Source organism: Trichechus manatus, unplaced genomic scaffold, assembly GCF_000243295.1.
Source record: "Trichechus manatus latirostris isolate Lorelei unplaced genomic scaffold, TriManLat1.0 scaffold00199, whole genome shotgun sequence".
NCBI lineage: Eukaryota > Metazoa > Chordata > Mammalia > Sirenia > Trichechidae > Trichechus > Trichechus manatus.
The window spans coordinates 2,930,862-2,953,556 of NW_004444135.1; the positions used below are offsets into that span (position 1 = coordinate 2,930,862).

Sequence of the window (22,695 nt, forward strand, 5' to 3'; positions counted from 1 at the left end):
CCACCTATGAGCAGCTGATATTTGACAAAGGCCCAAAGGCCGTTAATTGGGGAAAAGACAGTCTCTTTAACAAATGATGCTGGCATAACTGGATATCCACCTGCAAAAAACTGAAACAAGACCCATACCTCACACCATGCACAATAACTACCTCAAAATGGATCAAAGACTTAATTATAAAATCAAAAACGATAAAGATCATGAAAAGAAAATAGGGACAACACTAGGAGCCCTAATACATGGCATAAACCCAATACGAACCATAAGTAACAATGTACAAGCACCAGAACAAAGACTAGATAACTGGGAGTGCCTAAAAATCAAATACTTAGGCTCATCAAAAGACTTCACCAAAAGAGTCAAAAGACAACCTACAGACTGGGAAAAAAAAAATTGGCTATGACAAATCCGATCAGCGTCTAACCTCTAAAATCTACAAGATACTGCAAAACCTCGACAACAGAAAGACAAATAACCCAATTAAAAAACGGGCAAAGGATATGAACAGGCACTTCGCCAAAGAAGATATTAAGGCAGCTAACAGACACATGAAGAAATGCTCATGATCATTAGCCATTAGAAAAATGCAGATCAAAACTAAAATGAGATATCATCTCACCCCAACAAGACTAGCACTAATCCAAAAAACACAAACTAATAAATGTTGGAGAGGTTGTGGAGAGACTGGAACACTCATACACTGTTGGTGGGAATGTAAAATAGTAAAACCACCTTGGAAATCAATTTGGCACTTCCTTAAAAAGCTAGAAACAGAAGTACCATATGATCCAGCTATCCCGCTCCTTGGAATATATCCTAGAGAAATAAGAGCCACCACACGAATAGCTATATGCATACCCATGTTCATTGCAGCACTGTTTACAATAGCAAAAAGATGGAAACAACCTCGATTCCCATCAACGGACGAATGGATAAACAAACTATGGTATATCCTCACAATGGAATACTATGCAACCACACAATGGAATACTATCCAACGATGAAGAACAACGATGAAGCTGTGAAACATAACATGGAGGAATCTACAGGTCATTATGCTGAATGAATTTAGTCAGTCACAGAAGGACAAATATTGTATAAGACTACTATTATAAGAACTCAAGAAAAGGTTTAAACATAAAAGACAACATTGTTTGATGGTTACGAGGGTGGGGAGGGAGGGTGAGGGTTATTCACTAACTAGATAGTAGACAAGTATTATCTTAGGTGAAGGGAGGGACAGCACACACTACAGGGGAAGTCAGCACAACTGGACTAAACCAAAGCTAAGAAGTTTCCTGAATACAATCAAACACTTTGAGGGACAGAGTAGCAGGGGTAGGGATCTAGGGACCATGCTTTCAGGAGACACCTAGGTCAACTGGCATAACAAAGCTTATTAAGAAAATGTTCTGCATCTTAGTTCAGTGAGTGGCATGTGGGGTCTTAAAAGCTTGCAAGTGGCCATCTAAGATGCATCAATTGGTCTAAACCAACTGCAGTAAAGGAGAATGAAGAACATCAAAGACACAAGGGAAGTAGTAGCCCAAGAGACAGAAAGGGCCACATAAACCAGAGACTTCATCAGCCTGAGACCAGAAGAAATAGATGGTGTCCGGCTACCACCAATGACTGTCCTGACAGGGAACACAACAGAGAGTCCCTGATGGAGCAGGAGAAAGGTAGGGTGCAGAATTCAAACTCTAGTAAGAAGACCAGACTTAATGGTCTGACTGAGGGTGGAGGACACCAGAAAGCATGGACCCGGGATTCTCTATCAGCCCAAAACTGAAACAAATTCTGAGGCCAACTCTTCAGACAGAGTGGACTCGACTGTGGGACATCAAGTGATACTCATGAGGAGTGTGCCTCTTAGCTCAAGTAGATACAAGAGAGTAAACGGACAGCTTCTGTCCAAAGGTGAGATGGGAAGGTAGAGACAGTTAGGACCTAGTTGAATGGACATGGGGAATCGGGGTGGAAAGGAGTGTGCTGTCACAGTATGAGGAGAGCAACTGGGTTCACATAGCAATGTATGTATACGTTTTTGTATTGGAGACTAACCTGAAATGTAACTTCATTTAAACTACAACAATTAAAAAAAAAAAAAAAGATTCCCTAGTTTACTACAATCAAACACATTTTCCCCTGTGGCAGATGACTTCCTGTGTGTGTATTTGCTACTTCAAAAGGAATGTCAACTATCTCAGGCCAGTGGACTGGCTTTTAGGGCTGCCATATTTAACAAATAAAAATACAGGGCACTCAAATAAATTTGAATTTCATATACAGAATAATGCTTAACCATGTTTCACATATTAGATAGGAGATACCAGTAACAGTTGCCATGGAGTTGATTCTGACTCATGGCAACCCCATGTGTGTCAGAGTAGAACTGAATTCCACAGGGTTTTCAATGGCTGGTTTTTCAGAGGTAGATTGCCAGGCCTTTCTTCCGAGGTGCCTCTGGGTAGACTTGAACCTCCAAGCTCTCTGTTAGCAACCAAGTATGCTGTTCGCACTACCAAGGACTCGGGATGGCACATGCTTTAACTAAAAATAAAAAAATTATTCGCTGCTGAGCTGAAATTCAAATTTAAGTAGGCGTCATGTATTTTATCTGGCAACTCTACTGCCTTCTTGCTTGAAAAACACTTTATTAAAAGAACAAAAGGTGCTCTAGGGACCGAAAGTCACACAGTCTCAGTGTATAACCTTCTCCCAGCAGTCATTCCCTTCAGACCTGCCTCCTCTGGGCCTTCAGGCAGGCCAGGCCCCCTGGAAACCCAGCAGCCAGCTGGCCTGGAGGAGAGCAGCCCTTGCAGCTTCAGCTCACCCAAGGCCTGAGCCCTGTTTTTTCACTGACATTCACCAAGGCCACTTGATTCCAACGAAGGCCTCATTTTACCCAAGGAACAGAGCTAGTGAGTGGGGAGATTCAGCGTCTAAACTGAATCAAGTCAGGAGAGACAAGGAAACCAGAAGCAAGAGTTGTGCCTCTGAGATGGAGCTGGACAATTCAGGCCCAGTGCAGCTAGTCACATAAATTTCACACAAACGTCACCTAATTGCTGACCCTGAAGGGACTGAGGGAAACCCTGGTGGTGTAGTGGTTCAGCGTTTTGCTGCTATCCAAAGGTCAGCAGTTCAAATCCACCAGGCGCTCCTTGGAAACCTATGGGGCAGTTCTACTCTGTCCTATAGGGTCACTATGAATCAGAAGCAACTCGATGGCAACCGGTTTGGGTTTTTTTGGAAGGGACCGAGACTCCCATGCCTCTTCCCTAGTCACTGAAGGCAGACACATTTTAGGTGTGGGACTTGGCCTTGGAAGCAGAGCAGGCTGCCCTCACTGCTGCCCAGTCTCACATCGCCATGAATCTTATTCCTTCCTTTAACCAACAACAACTCACCCGACTTAAAAGGTTTACCTTAGCACGTTGGGCTTCTGGGACTTCTGTCGTATCCTATAAGCTCCTGAAAATGAAGGGACACATGTCACAGGCACGCAGCATTCTGCGCAACAAGCTGCCTACATTTCCAGGTCAAGCACGAAGTCCCTGTGGCAGCGGGTCTCCGCAGGTGGGGCTGCTAGTCCCCCCCACCCTCTTTACCAGGGTCACACACGTCCCACGGGGGGTTTCCAAGAATGAGAATTCGAATTCTCCATGATCACGCGTCTCAGTACCAAAGGGGCCCACAGAGGGCACTGGGCAAGAAAAGCTTAGTGATCAACACGGGGATACAATTAACAGAAAGGTTTTCATTTCCTTTAAAAGAGGCACGTGAAATAGAGAAACATCCTTGGATTTCTGAACTGTGTCTAACAAAGTCAGGGTACTATATTTCTCCCTAAGACTATAAACAGGAAACATTGAACACATGATTTGAAATAAAGTAGGATGACCCTTTTATTTAACCCACTTAAAATTGTTTTGATGTATGGCTGGAAGAAAATATTTTTGACCCAAACTTACGGATATTCCCCCACTGTTTTCAGAGAAGACCAACCAGCACCCACAGGCTGGGCTGAAGAAGCAAACCCCCAGCATAGGGAGTTAACTAATGTTTGTCATGAAATAGAGGAAACTGCATTGGAAACAGAAACGTTTGAGAAAACTCCAAAGCGGAAAAATCAAACCAGAAAATACTCATTTAATTGTAACACTGATACCTTGAATTTAATTCTCCTATTGCCCATTCCTACTGAAAAATGGATATACTCTAAGGTCTAATGAATAAGCCTCAATTATATACACAAACATTCTTTTAAAACTTACCTACACAGAATAAGTGAATTATAGCCCAAAAATATCCATCTGGATCAAACTGTAAAACACGATAACAAAGTGAATGGCTGTAAGTACAGACACACAACAGGCAAGGGCAGTGATCAGAAACCCGAACAGTCAATGCCAAGCAAGTACCAAGAAGGGGCCAAAACAGGACGCTTCGGGCCTTGGGCCAGTGCGTCTTCCTTTCCTGCCCAGATGCCCATAACATCTTCCTGACAGAATTCTGCCTCCATCACCACCACCCCTATCCCCACGGTGCCACCAGACTGTGTTTCTATAATAAAAGGCAAATCTGGTGGTATCATCTGTTGCTTAAAATCATCAACAGTTCCCCAGTGACTTCAGGATAAAATCCCAATGACAAGCCCCATCAAGCTCTCAGATCATAGCTGCCCCCACCCCCAGGAGACAGAGACCTGCTTGCATTTCCCTAAGCTGCAGTGCTTCCCCCATCAACTCAGCACAGGGGCACTCCCTCCTCTTCTTCCTTTCCTTCTTCACTGTAGGACTTAATATCATCTGACACACTCTATATTTTATTTATTCTTCATTTATCTGTCTCTACCCACCCACCACCCTGCCCCTGACACATACACACAGATTGTAAGTTCTAGGAGGGCAGGAATTAGGACAGGGCAGACACATAGTGGGTGTTCAATAAAGCTGAATCATGAAATACTTATCACACCTCCAGGACTTTACCTACACCTGATTTCTTCTCCTAGCTAACCCTTCCTCATTCTTCAAGATTTAGGTCTAGCAAGCAGAGTCTGAAAGGAGCCCTGGTGGCACAATGGTTAAGGACTCAGCTGCTAACCGAAAGGCTAGTGGTTCAAATCCATCCAGCAGCTCTGTGGATGAAAGACCTGGCAATCTGCTCCCATAAAGATTAAGCCCAGAAACCCCTATGGGGCAGTTCTACTCTGTCACATGGGGTCTCTATGAGTCGAAATCGACTCCACGGCACCCAACAACAACAACAACCAGAGTCTAGCTCTACAATTGCCATCAAGTCAATTCAACTCATGGCAACCCCATGAGTATCAGAATAGAATTGTGCTCCATACAGTTTTCAATGGCTGATAGTTTTTTCTAGACTGCTAGGTCTTTCTTCTGAGTTGCCTGAGTAGATTCAAACCATCAACCTTTTGAGTAGCAGCCAAGCATGTTAACCATTTGCACCACCCAGAGACAAAATCAGAAAGATCTGGGTTAAATGCTCAAATCTCCACTTATTCGTTAGCTGGTGACCTTTTGGACCTCATTATTCTTTAGCTATGAAATGGAGATAATAACAGTGCCTCCCGTCTTGGAATTGTTGAGAGACTTTAACTAAGATAAGGCAGTAAGCATTGGCACAGTGCCTGGCACACAGCCGGCTCCCTAAAATTGTGAGCCCTTCCTACTTGCAAGTCTTAGGTGCCCCACAGCATCCCGTACCTCCCTGGGGTACAGCCCTGGCCTCACTGCATTATAATTATCTGCTGACTCATCTGTTCCCCCTCCCCTTGACTCTAAGTAGACTTTGACTTCTATTCTGCCTGGACACGGACTATTCTTCTTCTCTGTGTCTTCAGTGCCTGGCTCAGTGCCTGACACTTGGTGGGGACTTAAGAAATGATGGGGGAGAAAAGGAGGGTGAAAAGAAAAGAAACCCATCAATTAGATGACTCCTGGGGGTGGGTGGTGGGTCCTCAGTGCTAATAAAAATACAACTCGACACCGGCTCAGGATAACAAAGAAAGTGAAAATCACCTCCTAGATGAGGCCCTTAGATCAGAGGGAAAACAACCTTGCCTCCATGCTGTGGCCTGGGCAGCCTACACAATGGTTTACAGGTTCACCAAACACATAGAGAGCAGACTGCACGCAAACAGCATCCACAGAGGCAAGTGTTAGGTGGCTGCACTGTCACCACCTTGGAGAGAAGGCAAAGGCTGGGGAAAGGTGAGCCTGGGCAAAAGGTACCCAGGCTAAGAACTTCTGAGTGTCTTCCCACAGGCCAGGGTTATTCTGATTCTAAAAGAAAGGGCTGGGAAATTTTGCTTGTACACATAGGACTTCAGAGAGTAACAAAAGGCAAAAAGAGTTTATCTTAACTTACCTGGGAGTCATTGAAGGGAAGGCATCCTGCAGCAGCCAGGAGGAAGAGGGCACTGTGAAAAGGAGATATAACAGCTCAGCTTTACCTTTCAACATCAAAGGGCTTGCAGAGAAAGTGCAAGCTGAAATGCATTGAGTGGTGTCTAGAGAAGGCAAAGATCCCACAAGAACAAGCCCAGTTCATCCTCTGAGAACCTGGCTGCCTGTATAGTTGTCAATTGTGTGCAATACCGAGAACTACACACTCCCTTCCCTGCTGCCCTGCTAGCCATTTTCCCAGGGAGGCACTTCCAGGACATCTGCAAAGTCCATACCGAGTCACTCAAACATATGTGCCTGTTAAACATATAATAAAAGGAGTTTTTTTTTTTTTTTCTTTTCTTAACAACGCAACCTGAAAAGAACAATAGGTGGAAAACCAGGCAAACAAGACCACAATTGTACCAGTTCCAAAAAGAAAACACCATGGAAATAGCACTAAAATCTTTTGCATAACACCTTAACCAAATAATCAAACTCAACAACTCCAACAATAGAGCAGATCTACATGCGCCTCCTTTTATGATGCCCCCAGAAGGATACAACATCACTTACGTGGTATTCCCGACAAACACGCAGAACCTGAATCAAATCATGAAGAACACTGAGACAAACTCAAATTTAGGGACAGTCCACAAAACAATGGGCCTACAGTCTTCAAAAACAGTGCAATGAAAGACTGAGGAACTGTTCCAGGTTAAAGGATATGAAAAAGACAGGGTGGTCTCTTTTAGAGAAAAAATTGCTATAAAAGACAACATTGGGATAACGGGAAAAATCTGAATGTGAACTCTACATTAGATGATAATATTGTATCAGATGTAAAATTTTCTAAATTTGGTAACTGCACTGTGGTTATATAAGAAATTGTCCTTGATTTTAGGGGTAAAGGGTCATGATCTCCGAAATGTATTCTCAAATAATTCAGAAAATTCAGATACAAAATAAGAGGAATAATAATAATGTATATACTCTAATATATTCTGTATATATTACATACATGTGTATATATGTAGCTATGATTCAGAATCGACTCACATATACATAGACACACACATACACAGAGAGAGAGAGAAAGCAGATACAAAAAATATTATCAATGGATGAATCTAGGTGAAGGGTATATGGGAGTTCATTGTAATATTCTTGCACTTTTTCAGTAGGTTTAAATCTTTTTTCTTGAATAAATTTTTATTAGGAAAATCTTTTAAACATACTGAACTATTTACAGATGAAATGCTATCATGCCTGGGACTTACTTCAGAATAATAAGTGAGGAAGTAGGTGGGACCAGGAGTTGATAATTGTTGAATCTGGGTGACATGTATGTGGGGCTTCATTATACAATTCTGTCTACTTTTATGTATGTTTATAAATTTCCATAATAAATTTTTTAAAATTGTTATACAAAAAAGCAACATTGGTAATCACAGATATTTCAGAAAGCTATTCTCATTCACTAGAAAGTCAATTTGGAGTTATCTTTTGGTTCAATAATCATTGGTTTTATCTCTCCTGAGTTTCGTATGTCAAAATATTTTGCCCTCTTGCTTTCCCTAATCATTTTCTCCTCCTAAAAGAAGATACCAGAGGCAAAATACCCAAACTATCACCCACTCTCTCCTCGTTCCATTTTATCATGCACCAACATGTACAGTGTTGGGCCCCTTCGCTACTGACCATTCCATTAGGCAGCAAAGGGCAAAGGATTAAAGGCCTGAGAGAAAACAATGACTACAGTGTTTTCACTCTTAGGGGACTTCGTCATAGGACGTCTCATACCAATATATTTTCTACATACATATAGAGTTCTATATTTAGACTATATATCATATATATTACACATACGTAATTTACAATATTCTGATACTTTTAATGTGAGTAGTACACTGAAAAGACTGCTGCTAATCAATTCTGCCAACAGCCCCGTTGTAATCACCTGTAGTTACACACCCAACAGGCGTCCTGTGACTGATAGAGAGGAGGCTCTGGCGCTGGGAGCCTAGGCCTTGGGAAGCCAGGACAACACGGGACATCTGGAGGCCCAGGATGGTTCTCACTGCAGCCCACCCTCCTCTAGTAGCCTTGACAAGGCACAAGACACCTACATACACACACACACACACACACACACACACACACACACGCACACACGCACGCACGCACATGGCCTAGAGAAGAATCTAAGGCCCTGGTTGGTGAGGGACTCAAAGGCAAGGAAAGAGGGGAGGGAGTGAGGTGGAGTTTGTCAGGGAGGGTGTGTGGGACTGAACAGGAACAGGTAAGTTTCAAGCAGTAGGGAGGGGAATCCTAGTGAGTGTCTACCTATGGTGAACCTCATGCACAGGGAAGGAGTGACAGAGATCCCCTCAACAGACAAATCCTAGGGGTTGGGGAGAGAGGGACAACACCAAGGTGTGCGACAGCTTCCTGGTTTCCCACCAAACTTGTGCCCTGAGCAATACATGATTATATCAGGTATTAGTGGTCTTTAATGCCTTTCTTTAACACCTGCTAATCTTTTAAAGAAGAGAACGAGTCCGGAGGATTTGTTTTTCAAGTAGCTGCCTGTAACAAAGGCAAAAAAAGGATTGATGAAAGCCCAGAAATATTTGAAACAAAAAGTCCTAAATCCATGTATCAAAGCATCTCTTGTGGTTTTCTATCTAAAGGACTGAGCTTCTTAGCTACTAAGCATGGAGGAAGCAGGCAGTGGGCAAAGAACAAGCCATCAGGTTAGAATTTGAATGCTGGAGTTGGAGGGATCTTCGAGAAAGTCCAGCCGGGTTCGTGTTTCAGCTGGGGAAACTGAGGCACAGGGAGTTATGAACCCTGCCCATGATCCTTTGCTGTGGCCCAAAGCTAACTCAGATGCCCCAACTCGCAGAAAATATTGAAAACCCAATAAACTTCAAAAATTATTTTAAAAAATTGTAAGTCGTTTTCATGTTTTTTATTTTCACTCTCCATCGGTATTGTACAACTATTTGTTAGTGAAGCTTCAGGTATCAACAGCTGAAATCTGGCATGGGTTTGTCTTGTTTGCTTTCCCCTTAGGAATAAAATATTTCAGAAAAAAAAAGAGAATAAATTTCTGAATAAGACATAAAACAGGACTATATGAGTCTTGAGGTACAGTGAAATTACTTAATATAGCCCTTCTAGCCACAGTCTTTGTGACTCCCACACAATAATTTGGTGAAACTATGCAAATAAGGTGCTTGTGGCTCACCAAGGGGACTGGCCAGCTTGCTGCTAATGTAAATAAGGTACATGGCACTCTTGCAGTGGTGGGACTATGTGAATAAGGTGTATGGAACCCTAACAAAGGGATTCGTTAGTTTTACCATTCCACTAAGCTTAAAAATGAGCCATCCCAGAGGCGGAAAGGGGGGACCTCGCCACCACCAAGAAAGAAGAGCTATGAGTGGAAAAGCATCACTTGGGCCCAGGATCCCTGCGCTGAGAACCTCCTAGATCCAAGAGACAGAGAAAGAGAGAGAGATCTAACACCGGAGACCGTGAGAAGCAGCAGCAGAGAAACAGTGGCAGCAGAGGCAGCAGAAAAAGGAGGTGGCACAGTGTACTTTACCGCCCACTGAGCGAGAAAGTTGAGCACCTTTGGAAAGGAGGCTTACTGGTGGAGTGGGGTGCCTCTGGGCACTTATCAGTGGAGCTAAAGAGCTTTATAACACTTGCCCAAGAGGACAGAGGCCAAGACCGAGAGCTGAGAGCCAGACAGAGGCCTGCCTGCAGGCACAGCTGAGAAGAAGCTGTCCTGATCGAAGAACTGTATCTTGAGTCATTTCTGATCCTGAATTATATAACCTGTTACTTCCCTAATAAACCCCATAATTGTGAGTATGGCAGTTTATCATCAGAGTTAAAAATTAGGTTAAGTCTTTTACTTTAGGGGCTGTTTTTTCTTAAAACTTACCTACAGATCTTTGCAGGAGAAGTTTTCTGTATGAAAGTAAAGAAATTTACAATTAGTCTTTACAAACTCTTTTTTTTCCCCATTAAAAGAAAGTATTTAGATCAGAAGGCAAATAAATTATGAGTAAGTGTATTAGGGGGCTTAACAGCTGTTGCACTTTCACATTTATTGAAGCTTTTTGTTGCCTGGACCAAATGAGGATGACTCAGAGCTCCAGCGTTGAGTCACTTCAGCAAAGCACTCTGGGTGTGCAGAGTTTACCCGCCCACCAAGCACTTCTCACAGCACCATCGGAACCATGCTCACCCGGGAAAAGCAAATGGACGTGGGAGCCAAGCCTGAAAACATGTGATACATAGAGAAAAGGGGAGAAAGGAGAGAGAGAGAGATGGAACCTTTGTGAGAGAAGTAAACTCGCTCTTGTTCAACTTCTATTGCAGCTCTGTTTCTTTAAATATTCTTTTCATTAACCCAGCTCTGACTCTGGGTGGTGCTATAAATTATGTGGTATGATGTTTAAATTAAGAAACAGAAAAAGCAGAAGGGCCATTTGACTCCACTCCTAGAGAGAAGAAAAAAGGTTCCTTTTTTAAAAGGGCCAATTGGGGGAAACTAAACTCGATATTTAAAGCTCCCTGAAATGAAGAAATTCTAATTTGGACTCTACCCTTAACCAATTCCTTTTAATTAGTCAGTTTAAGGGAACTAGTCCTTTGCACTCAGGAAGAAAGCTTTAATTTAGCAGGGAGCAGCATGCAGTTTTTCGTTTTGTTTTTTTTTTTTTAGTATTTGATAGGGAAAGCAGATAGGTAGGAAAACAGATTAATTCTACACATTTCAGAAGGCTTATTTTGCTAGTTGAGGACAAACTACAATTTTTGACACCAAGTTCAGATAAACTGTAAAGTATAAACATATTGTTAAAAAGAGAAGAGCTGATTGTATGGGAAAAAATAAAAACATAAAATAATTTTTTTTTTTTTTAAAGTGAAGAGCTGATCAGAGATGCTGATGTGGTTTGCTATGAAGGCTATCCAGTTATCATGTGTTACTAAATAACCAAGTTTTCATTGTTTTAATAAACAGCTTCTATGTGTATACAAAGGTGTGGCTTGAATCTTTAGAATTTTTAATCTCTTATCTTTGTCAAAATGTCTCTGTAGACGGCCACCAAGCAAGGCCAACCTTGACTCTACTGCCACCTGGTGGGAACATACCAATTATCCCTGAAGTACAGAAGTAATAACTTCGGCAAAGGTGATTTGGCTGACAATACCTGGGTAATTGCTCCCATTAACGTAAAGTATGTTACTTAAAGATTCCGAGCTAAATATAACTGAACTCTGGACAGTCTGGTGGCAGAGAAGGTATGGAGAGGATAGAGACAAAAGGGATATTTGAACTCTATGAATAACATGCTCACCCATTAACTATTTCAAGGCTTTCATTACTGAGCAACAAATCAAATCTTTTTTTAATTTTAAACTCCTTCTGACTAAGGAGCCATAGTGGCACAGTGGTTAAGAGCTCAGCTGCTAACCAAAAGGTCAGCAGATCAAATCCACCAGCAGCTCCTTGGAAACCCTATGGGGCAGCTCTACTCTGTCCTGTGGGGTTGCTACGAGTCGTAATCAACTCATGGGCAATGGGTTTGGTTTGGTTTCTGACTAAAGGAGCCCAGACCTGAGGTATGGAAGGTAAAAACAAGCAATATGTTAATTACTGAGCACCACCACTCCCCAGTGTTCTGAAAACAACCGAGGTGCTGAAGTGGGGGCATTCACATTTTTCAGCCCTCAAGTCCAAAAACAACCTAGTAGTAAGTCCTCATAATATCTGAGGGTTCTGAGTGATTCAGAATACTTCTCAAAAATCATACTGGCAAAAATAACAATAAATAGCTAACATCACTTTGGCTTAGCTAACGTATACTGAGGGCCACTTAGCAGGCACTATTCTAAAGTGCTTTACATGTATTATCTCATGAATTCTGACAGTCATGGGTGGTAATGATTTCCTCTAGTTTACAGATGAAGAAACTTGAGGCACTGAGAAATTAGGTAAGTTACCCAAGATCACAGGAGGCGATCTAGCTCCACAATCTGACCCTTGACAACACTATTCTGCCAGAGCCCGCCTGCCAGTCCTGCAGTAACATGCCGCCGGCTCCGGCAGGCTGCTAGACTTCAATTGCCATTTCCTCTGCCTGGAGTGCAACCTGGAACATTCCTACTCATCCTATGTGACTCTGGCCCTTCCAAAACCCCTGGTCTACCCACACCTCTATTCAGAGTCCTACAACATTTTATGGACATCACAGTAAGTACATGTTGGATCCTCCATTCAACTCCTAGTTTTGTGAGGGTAATAATTGTGTCTTGTACATCTCTATAGCTTTAGCCCTAACAAAATGTTTGATACATAGTATATACTTTAATAAATGCTAAATGAATGAACAGAAATATACTAACATTAAACTGTGATAAATGTATCCGCAAAGTAGTAGGACCAATTCCACAAGTCACACATTCCCTTACAGTTGAATTTTGTGTATGCATATGTATGTGTGTAAACGTGTGTGTGTGTGTGTGTGTGTGTGTGTACACAAAGAAGTAGTTATAGATGGTGGAAATGAACTGGAGGCCCTATATAGTCTATCCTCATATCCTAGGGGCAAGATCATGAGAAGATTACTTCCCAAAACAGATGCCAGTAAAACCAGACACATAATGGACAAAAACAGACCTCGTTGGAAGTAGCAGGTAATGATCTGAAAGGCGTCCTGTAACTGTGCTCCTCATGACAACCAGTTACTTCATCAGGACTCCAGACTGTATGATCAGGAATGTAAGTCATACCAAAAACATATCACAGTTGCAAAGCAGATTTTAATGCTAAACTACTAGAAACCATCTAAAAGTCTACAAACAAGGACTGGCCAACAAATTATGTTCCATCTACAAAGGAATATTATTGACAATGATCTGAATAAGGATCCTGATAACCTGTTCAACGCAAAAATCAGAAATATCATACCATTTGTGTAAATGTCTACATATGTTCATAGAAAAAAGTCTGAAAGAATAGAGTGGTTACCTCTGGGAAGTAGGATCACAGTTGATTTCTGGGTTTTCCCCCATCTGGGTTTTCTACAACTTATTACATTGTATTACATTCATAAAGGAAGAAAGATTGTTATAATAACTAAAAAGATTTGTTAGCTACTCAATTGTTGTCTAATTTTCCATGAAAAGAAATGATGCCGTTTTGTGTTAGTGATGAAGTGGAGTTGAAGATCAAAATATTTTAGTGTTCGTCCAATTATTTCCAAGGAAAGGTCCTCCCACCCTGGAAGTCTGGTCGCTGGTCTCTACAGTGAAGAGGGTCTCCACTTGGTGGAAATATCCCTTAAGGACTCACCAACTGTGTGTCCTGTCCTCGCCCTAGTCTATCTGCTCAACAGTGTGGTTTCCTGACTAGACTTGTCCATCAGCAAGCAATACTCTGTGCAGACGCATGGATCTTGTCTCTGTTATTGTTGTTGTTAGGTGCCGTCGAGTCAGTTCCGACTCACAGTGACCCTACGTACAACAGAACACTGCCTGATCCTGCATCATCCTCATGATCATCGTTATGCTTCAGCCCACTGTTGTAGTCACTGTGTCAATCCATCTCATTGAGGGTATCCCTCCTTTTTGCTGACCCTATACATTTCCAAGCATGATGTCCTTCTCCAGGGACTAGTCCCTCCTGATCACATGTCCAAAGTATGTGAGACGAAGTCTCGCCATTCTTGCTTCTAAGGAACATTCTGGCTGTACTTCCAAGACAGATTTGTTCATTCTTCTGGCAGTCCGTGGTATATTCAATATTCTTTGCCAACACCATAATTCAAAGGTGTCAATTCTTCTTCGGTCTTCCTTATCCATCGTCCAGCTTTCATATGCATATAAGGTGACTGAAAACACCATGGCTTGGGTCATGGGCACCTTAGTCCTTAAAGCGACATCTTTGCTTTTTAACACTTTAAAGAGGTCTTTTGTAGCAGAGTTGCCCAATGCAATGTGCCTTTGGATTTCTTCACTGCTGCTTCCATGGGTGTTGATTATGGATCCGAGTAGAATGAAATCCTTGACAACTTTAATCTTTTCTCCACTTATCATGATGTTGCTTATTGGTCCATTGTGAGGATTTTTGTTTTATGTTGAGGTGTAATCCATACTGAAGTCTTTGATCTTCATCAGTAAGTGCTTCAAGTCCTCTCCACTTTCAGCAAGCAAGGTTGTGTCATCTGCATATCGCAGGTTGTTAATGAGTCTTCCTCCAATCCTGATACCCCATTCTTCTTCATATAGTCCAGCTTCTTGGATTATGTGCTCTGCATACAGGTTGAATAAGTATGATTAAAGGATACAACGCTGATGCACACCTTTCCTGACTTTAAACCACACAGTATCCCCTTGTTCTGTTCGAACAACTGCCTCTTGATCTATATACAGGCTCCTCATGAGCACAATTAAGTGTTCTGGAATTCTCATTCTTTGCAATTATATCCATAACTTGTTATGATCCACACAGTCAAATGCCTTTGCATAGTCAATAAAACACAGGTAAACATCTTTCTAGTATTCTCTGCTTTCAACCAGTATCCGACACCAGCAATGATATCCCTGGTTCCACATCCTCTTCTGAATCCAGCTTGAATTTCTGGCAATTCCTTGACAATGTACTGCTTGTCTCTAAGTCAGGTAAATCTGTATTTTTAAATTAATAATTCATATAAACTTCATCAATAAGAAGGCTTTTTCGAATCTGAGTGGCATGAGTCTGTCTCTGGAGCCTACAGACCTCAGCGACTAGCTAGTGAACACCTAGCTCTGCACCAGTTCTGGGGGCCGGGCACTGAGGCTACATAGGGAACCACCACATGATCCCGCCAACAGAGGGCTTAGAGGAAGCAGTGCGGGAGACACAGGGCAATAGTACCATATTTCATCAAGCCTAAGATGCCACTGATTGTTTCAGATTTCTTGTTATTTTATGTACTATAAAGAAAAAAAAAAAAATTAAACCAGGACACACTGTTAACAGCGTCTCGACTTCAGGTTAAAATGTGAAAAAAAAAGAAGCACATGCTAGAGGTAATGAAATATGGAAATTGCAAGATGGTGTGATAAGTAAAATGTCAGAGAAAGGTGCCCGTTTAAGTGATGGCATAAAGAAGAGCAAGGCTAACCCCCCTCCAGCTCCACCTGGATCTGGCTTAAAGTCTGAGAGGGCCTCACTGGGTCACCACAGGCTCCTTTCTCACCCTCCTATAACCCTCTCTCCTCCTCCTGCAACCCTCCCTCCTCCACAGACAGCTAGATGAGTTCGTGAATCTGGTAAATCTCTCTGGGGCTTAAAACCCGATCGTGGCTTCCCACTGCACCCAGCATAAATGCCAAATTCCATAGCTTGGCCTCAAAGGCCTTACACAACCAGCCCGTGCCCGTCTCCAGTCTCATGCTAAGCCCCTCTCTCCCTCTCATTAAGCTCCAGCCACATCAGCCCGAAGTGATTTCTATCAAGTCCCTTCTGGCCTCTGGTCTTTTGCATGTGGTACCCGCTCTTCCTGGGATACCTTCCCCCACCTGCTCACCCTTCAGGGCTGTGTTTAAATCTCACTTCCTCAAACTGCCTTCTCTGGCCCCACAACCCAGCGTGTGGTTAGGACTATTTGTTTAATGTCTGTGTCCTCTTCCAGCCTGTGTGCTCCATGAGAGCCACGACCGTGTCTCTCGTTCACTACTGTAGACCCACTGCTCTGCACAGTGTGGGGACATAGAGGTACTTAAGAAATATCCATGGAATACATGAGAGGTGTTTAAGAGATTTACCAAGAAATAAGAAGAAAGAAACATCAAGACACGGTCTAGAAACCCTCATCCATTGCTGGTGGTACAGTCGCTATGGAAAACAGGCTGTTCCTCAAAAAGTTAACCACGGAACTACCATGCGACTCAGCAATTTGTCTCCTAGGTACATACCCAAGAGACTTGAAAGCAGCAACGCAAACAAACACACGTTCACCAACGCTCATTGCTGAACTTTTCACAATAGTCAAAAGGTAGAAACAACCAAAATGTCCGTCAACAGATAAACGGATAAACAAAATGTAGTCCATCCATACAATGGAATATTACTCAACCATAAAAAGAAATGAAGTCCTGATATATGCCACAACATGGATGAACCTTGAAACATCATGCTGAGTGAAGTAAGTCAGTCACAAAAGGACAAATATTGTATGAACTCACTTACATGGAATTGGCAAATGTATAGAGACCAAAGCTTATTAGTATTTACCAAAGGTGAGAGGGAATGAGGAAGGGGGAGTCATTGCTTAGGGGGCACTGACATTCTGTTAATGGTGGTGGAATAACTTGGAAAAGGATAGCTGTGATGATTACACAACATGAATGTAATCAATGTCACTGAATTATACCTGTAAGAACTGTTGAACTGACAAATGTTTTGTTATATATTTTTTTACCATAAAAAAAAGGACATGGTCTAGGAAAAGTGAGACGTTTGACTGTGACTGGAATTTATAAAAGCTGGAGAAGTTGATGGGGCCCAGATGATGAGGGCTTTGCATGCCCCTGAGGGGCTCGCCGTTCATCCTGTAGGTCACGGACAGTCCCTGGAGGGCAGTAAGCGGGGGAGTGACATGATCCATCTGTGTTTCCCTGAGGTCACTTGGTACAGTGAACAAAGGGTGCGCATGGGGAAGGGCACAGCAGGAAACCAGTTAGGACACTGCTGCACCTCTGGCAGGCAACTCCCTGCCCAGCCTTTGCCAGGTAATGGCACACAGGAGAGGATGACTGTTGAAGCCCCAGGACAGCTCACACCAGGACCTCCCTGGCTGCCTGAGGGCTGAGGAGATCCAGCTCTCCTTCCTCGGCTCCTAGGCGGGCAGCTCTGAGGGAAGAGATGAGAGGAGGGGCCTGGTAGCGGACATATTAGGAAGCAAGAATCAAGCAGATTTGGTAACAGACTGGTTGTGGGACCAGGGGGACAGAGGAGCCAAAAAAGGATCCCTAGGGTTCTGTCCTGGGTGACGATGACCAGGACAGTGACTACGAAACAAGAAGCAGGTTTGGGGAAATAAATCATTCCATTATGGCCCTTCTGCATTTCAGATGCCAGGTAGAGACCCAGAGGAAGCAGGCGTGGGGCTCCGCTGATGACCCCCATACAGGAGAGACTCTGGGCTAAAGACAGGGACTTAGGAGTCATCAATGAACAGACGGCAGCTGAGCTGCAGGTGTGGGTGAGATGTCCCAGAAAGCCTGTGGCATGAGGACAGCGCCCTAGAAGACCCTGAGGAGAGGCAAGGGAACAAGAAGAGAGGACAAGGGGCTGTGAAGAAGAGTCAGGGACGCAGGAAGAGAACTGGGCAGGTGTGGGGTCAGGAAGGCCAAGGGGGCGAACAGATTCAGAAAAGGGGTGGGGTCCCTGAGCAAAGGAGAATGAAAACCACCAAAGACACAAGGAAAATATTAGCCCAAGAGACAAAAGGGCCACATAAACCAGAGACTCCATCAGCCTGAAACCAGAAGAACTAGATGGTGCCTGGCTACCACCAATGACCCTCCCAATAGGGAACACAACAGAGAGTCCCAGATGGACCAGGAGAAAAGTGTGGTGCAGAACTCAAATTCATGTAAAAAGACCAGACTTAATGGTCTGACAGAGACTGGGAGAACCCCCGAAACTATGACCCCCGGATGCTCTGTTAACCCAGAACTAAAACCATTCCCGAAGCCAACTCTTCAGACAAAGATTAGACTGGACTATAAAACATAAAATAATACTTGTGAAGAGTGTGCTTCTTAGTTCAAGCAGATACACAAGACTAAATGGGCAGCTCCTGTTCGGAAGCAGAATGAGAAGGCAGAGAGGGTCAGGAGCTGGTTGAATGGACACGAGAAACCCGGGGTGGAAAGGTGGAGTGGCTGTCACATTATAGGGATTGCAGCTAGGGTCACATAACAATATGTGTATAAATTTTTGTATGAGAAATTAACTTGAACTGTAAACTTTCACCTAAAGCACAATAAAAAAAAGAAAAAGAAAAGGGGTGGGGTGATGAACGGTGTATACTGTTAACAGAGAGGCACAAAGATGAAGTCGTCAATGGATCCAGCCAGAGCAACTGCAGGGTAAGATGGGGTGAAGAAGGGAGCGGATAAAAGATGAAAGGGACGAGGACATGGACAATGCCAAGCCCAACCCTCTCTGAGGCACTGTGGATAGAAGGGAAAGGATGAGATGAGGCAAGCGAAGGAAAGGGAGGCACAAGCCTTTGAGTGTTTGCTTTACAAATACACCTTTCCAGAGTTAGGCTAATATGAGTCTATCTCCCAGAGCCTGGTTCATCCTGGTGAGCTGGTAACACTGAACACGTTTATGGACAAGCCTGGAGGAAGAAGTTAAAAATACAGGGAACAGGCAGGATAACTGATGGAGCACTGCCTCTGAGAAGGCAGGTGGGGTGATACATGGAGAACAGGTGTGGGGAGTGGCCTTGGCCACCAGGAAAGACAGCTGTCTCCTGAACACCTGAAAGATCCTGCCTAAAGTGCCAACTAGCCTCTCTATAGCTTAAAAGTTCCAAAATTTTGTATGGAACTATTTCAAGTATGCAGATATTAGGAAAAAAAGGACTCCTGAAAAAGAGACCAAATTGAAACCACCAATAACAACACTGAAAATAATAGCTGATGTGTATACAGCACCTACAACATGCCCAAAACTGTTAGAAGCACTTAACATGTATGTCTCACTGAGCCTTCTGAATAACTCTATGAGCTGGGTACCATCATGATCCTGTTTCACAGATGGAGGCACAGAAGGTGAAGAAACTTGCTCTAGCTGGTATGAGGTAAATCCGGGGTTGGAAAGAAAAGCAAATTTCCCCAGGGTAGACAAATGTTCCCAGGACCCTGTGAGAACCTCTCAGGGCTTCCAACTGGTTCCTAATGGTTCAGTATGGCTGACAGAAACCATGCAAGGCTTCTAACTGGTTCAAAGCAGTTCAGTCATGGCCAACAGAAACAAGGGCACCGTACATATTGCATAGCAACCAAATCTGTTGCGCCTCAGCTTTTGACCTAAGTAGGAAACAGGCAGCAGTGCCCTGCTGTAAAAACGGCACGGAGGCAATGTCTGACCTCCTCCAACTTCACGAAGGGGAAGGAGAACCAAGATCAACAGCCCAAGGCTGATTCCTATGAGGTGGATGTCAGACTAACCTCCTCTCTCTGCCATCTCTATCATTTCTGACACCACCTGTCCCTCCCACAGCACTATCTACTGGGTTCAGTAATTCATTGCAACGGCCACACAGAACTCACAGACTATACTCACAGTTATGGGGTTTATTAGGGAAGTAAGAGTTACAATTCAGGCTCAGGAACACTCAGGATACAGTTCCTTCACCAGGATAGCCTCTTCCCAGCCGTGCTCACAGGCACACCTCTCCCTGGCCCTGAGTCTCTGCCAAAAGGCCTTCAGCTTTCTCTCTCTGTGGGCCAGGAAGGCCACCGCACCATCTCCTGCTGCCAGGTCTCTCCTGCTACTCTCTCCTTCCTTGGTGGTGGTGGGCTCCTCCTCTCTGCTCTGGAATTGGCTCTCTTTTAAGGCAAAACTGACCAATCCCCTTGGTTGGCCACAATTACTCTATCACACAATCACCTGGATGGGAGTAACAAGACCATGGCTAGAAAGGCCACACACAAAAGTAATTTATCCACCGCACCCATTCAAAGATGGCGGCCAAGGGCATCACTTTGAATGTGTGGTGCTCTTTCCAGTCCTGCCAATAATCCAATCTCCTGCATCAAGAAACTTTCAGGAACCTGATGTGGGAGACTGGACTACTGCCAGGACTGCAGACAGCAAAACACATTAAAAGCTGCACGGTCAGCCACCATCTCTGAGTGAGGCGCTGCCTGTTTCCTACTCGAGTCAAAAGCTGACTGGCAAGAGATTTGGTTGCTATGCAATGCGTACGTTGCCCTTGATTGTGCAGGCCATGACTGAACTGCTCTGAACTGGTTCTAAGCCCTGGAACCTCTTCCACAACATTCATGTGGTGTTGAGATTAGCTATTGGTGGGTATGCGCCCCTCACCAGGTCCACACCAAATCCACCTTCATCATTGAGGCACTAGTGGTTTAGTGGTATTCTCACCTTCCATGCAGGAAACCAGATTCAATTCCTGGCCAGGGCATCTCAGGCACAGACAGTCAGTGGAAGCTTGCGAGGTTTCAGGGGAGCTTCCAGACTAAGACAGACTAGGAGGAAAGTCCTGGCAATCTACTTCTAAAATCAGCCAATGAAAACCCTATGATGAGAAGGCAGAGAGGGTCAGAAGCTGGGTGAATGGACACGGGAAATCAGGGGTGGAAAGGAGGAGTGTGCTGTCACAGCATAGGGAGAGCAGTTAGGGTCACATAACAATGTATGTATAAATTTTTGTATGAGAGACTAACTTGAATTATAAAGTTTCCCTTAAACTACAACAATAAAAAAAAAAGAAAACCTTATGGATCACAATGGTCCAGTCCTGTTGTGCATGGGGTCGCCACAAGTCAGGGACCAGCTGGTTTGACGGCAGCTAACAACAACAACATCCTGAGGGTCTGGCTCAGCCTTGCCTGGAGCTGAGTTCCATTCAGACCGAGAAACATTCCCACATGTCTGACAAACTGAAGGGATGTCAAAACCGCGATCCTTGAAATTAGTGACCACTTTCAGGCAATCTTGAAATGCAAATTGGTAGTAGAAAAAGGTAGACACCAATTTGGATCATAAAATAAGTGCTTCTTTGAAATTTAAAGCAATGGAGATAACACTCCCATTTTGCGTTAACATTTACCTCCTTCCGAAAACACTTGTGGTACCCACAGATGATAGCTTCAGCTACATTATGCAAAGTGAGAAATACAGGGACGGTCTGAAAGAAAACAGAATAATAAGCATGAAAATATTTTCTTCAACCTCATAATTACATAATCCTTGGTTTTTGCTTAAAAATAAAGATCTGTAGGAACTCTTGGCATTCACTTATGTAATCCTCTCCAGCAAGGCTGTTTCACGTGATTTCTGTTCTTTGTTGCAGTATTATTCTTGGTAGGGTAGAGAGGCTCACTTCCTATGGGTATTCTCATCTGCAAACATTTATTAGGCACCTACTGTGTGTCAGGCACTGTGCTAGGTGGGGACACATCTTGTGAACAAGGTGGATACCTGACATATTTTAAGTGCTCTGACAGGGACACACAGAAAGGGCACCTGACTCCACAAGCGGAGTGAAGCTTTCTTGCAGGAAGTGAAGCCCAAAGTCTAAATGAGAACTGAATGATAAACTGGAGTGAGCTTAACCTAAGGACAGGGGGCAAGTAAGAGTTGCAGGCAGAGGAACACACAAAGGCCCAGAGGAGAGCTGAATTGGACTCTTCTAAGGAACTGGAGGAAGCTGGGCATGGCTGAAACTAACATGAAAGGGAAAAGCGGGGAGAGAAAGATGAGAAGGGAACTAGGACTTTTTCCTGCAGCCTACCAGGAGCCCGTGAAAGAAGGCAGGCAGTGATGTAATCTGATCCGCCTGTTTAAAGGTGCAGGGCTATAGCATAGAGGAGGACAGGCGGTAGAGACGGCTGTAAAAATCTAGGAGCGTGACAGGCTGAAAAAATGGCCCCCAAAGATATCATCCTAATCCCTGGAAACTGAGGATGTTACTTTATATGGCAAGACAGGGGTTGTCATGGATTGAATTGTGTACCCCAAAAAATGTGTGTATCAATTTGGCTAGGCCATGATTCCCAGTGTTGTGTGGTTATCCTCCATTTTGTGATTGTAATTTTGCATTAAAAAGGATTAGGGTGGGATTGTAACACCACCCTAACCCAGGTCCCATCCCTGATCCAATGTAAAGGGAGTTTCCCTGGGGTGTGGCCTGCACCACCTTTTATCTCTTGTAAGAGATGAAAGGAAAAGGAAATAAGCAGAAAATTGGGCACCTCATACCACCAAGAAAGAAGCACCGGGAGCAGAGCCCATCCTTTGGACCTGAGGTTCCTGCGCAGAGAAGATCCTAGGCCAGGGGAAGACTGATGATGACAAGGACCTTCCTCCAGAGCTGACAGAGAGAGAAAGCCTTCCTGTGGAGCTGATGCCCTGAATTTGGACTTTTCGCTTACTTCACTGTAAGGAAATAAACTTCTCTTTGTTAAAACCATCCATGTGTAGTATTTCTGTTATAGCAGC

At 43.7% G+C, this 22,695-nt stretch overlaps 1 protein-coding gene across 1 annotated transcript in view; it reads right to left on the bottom strand.

The window, feature by feature from the left end:
• The window catches only part of TMEM241 (transmembrane protein 241), a 216,929-nt gene that overhangs the window by 111,689 nt on the left and 82,545 nt on the right, over positions 1-22,695 (bottom strand). The window contains exons 5-9 of the mRNA XM_023742057.1: positions 21,305-21,382; positions 10,375-10,400; positions 6,400-6,451; positions 4,281-4,329; positions 3,432-3,477 (exon numbers count right to left, since the gene is read on the bottom strand). Coding sequence (XP_023597825.1) covers positions 3,432-3,477; positions 4,281-4,329; positions 6,400-6,451; positions 10,375-10,400; positions 21,305-21,382 — 251 coding nt within the window. The remainder of the gene's footprint in view (positions 1-3,431; positions 3,478-4,280; positions 4,330-6,399; positions 6,452-10,374; positions 10,401-21,304; positions 21,383-22,695) is intronic.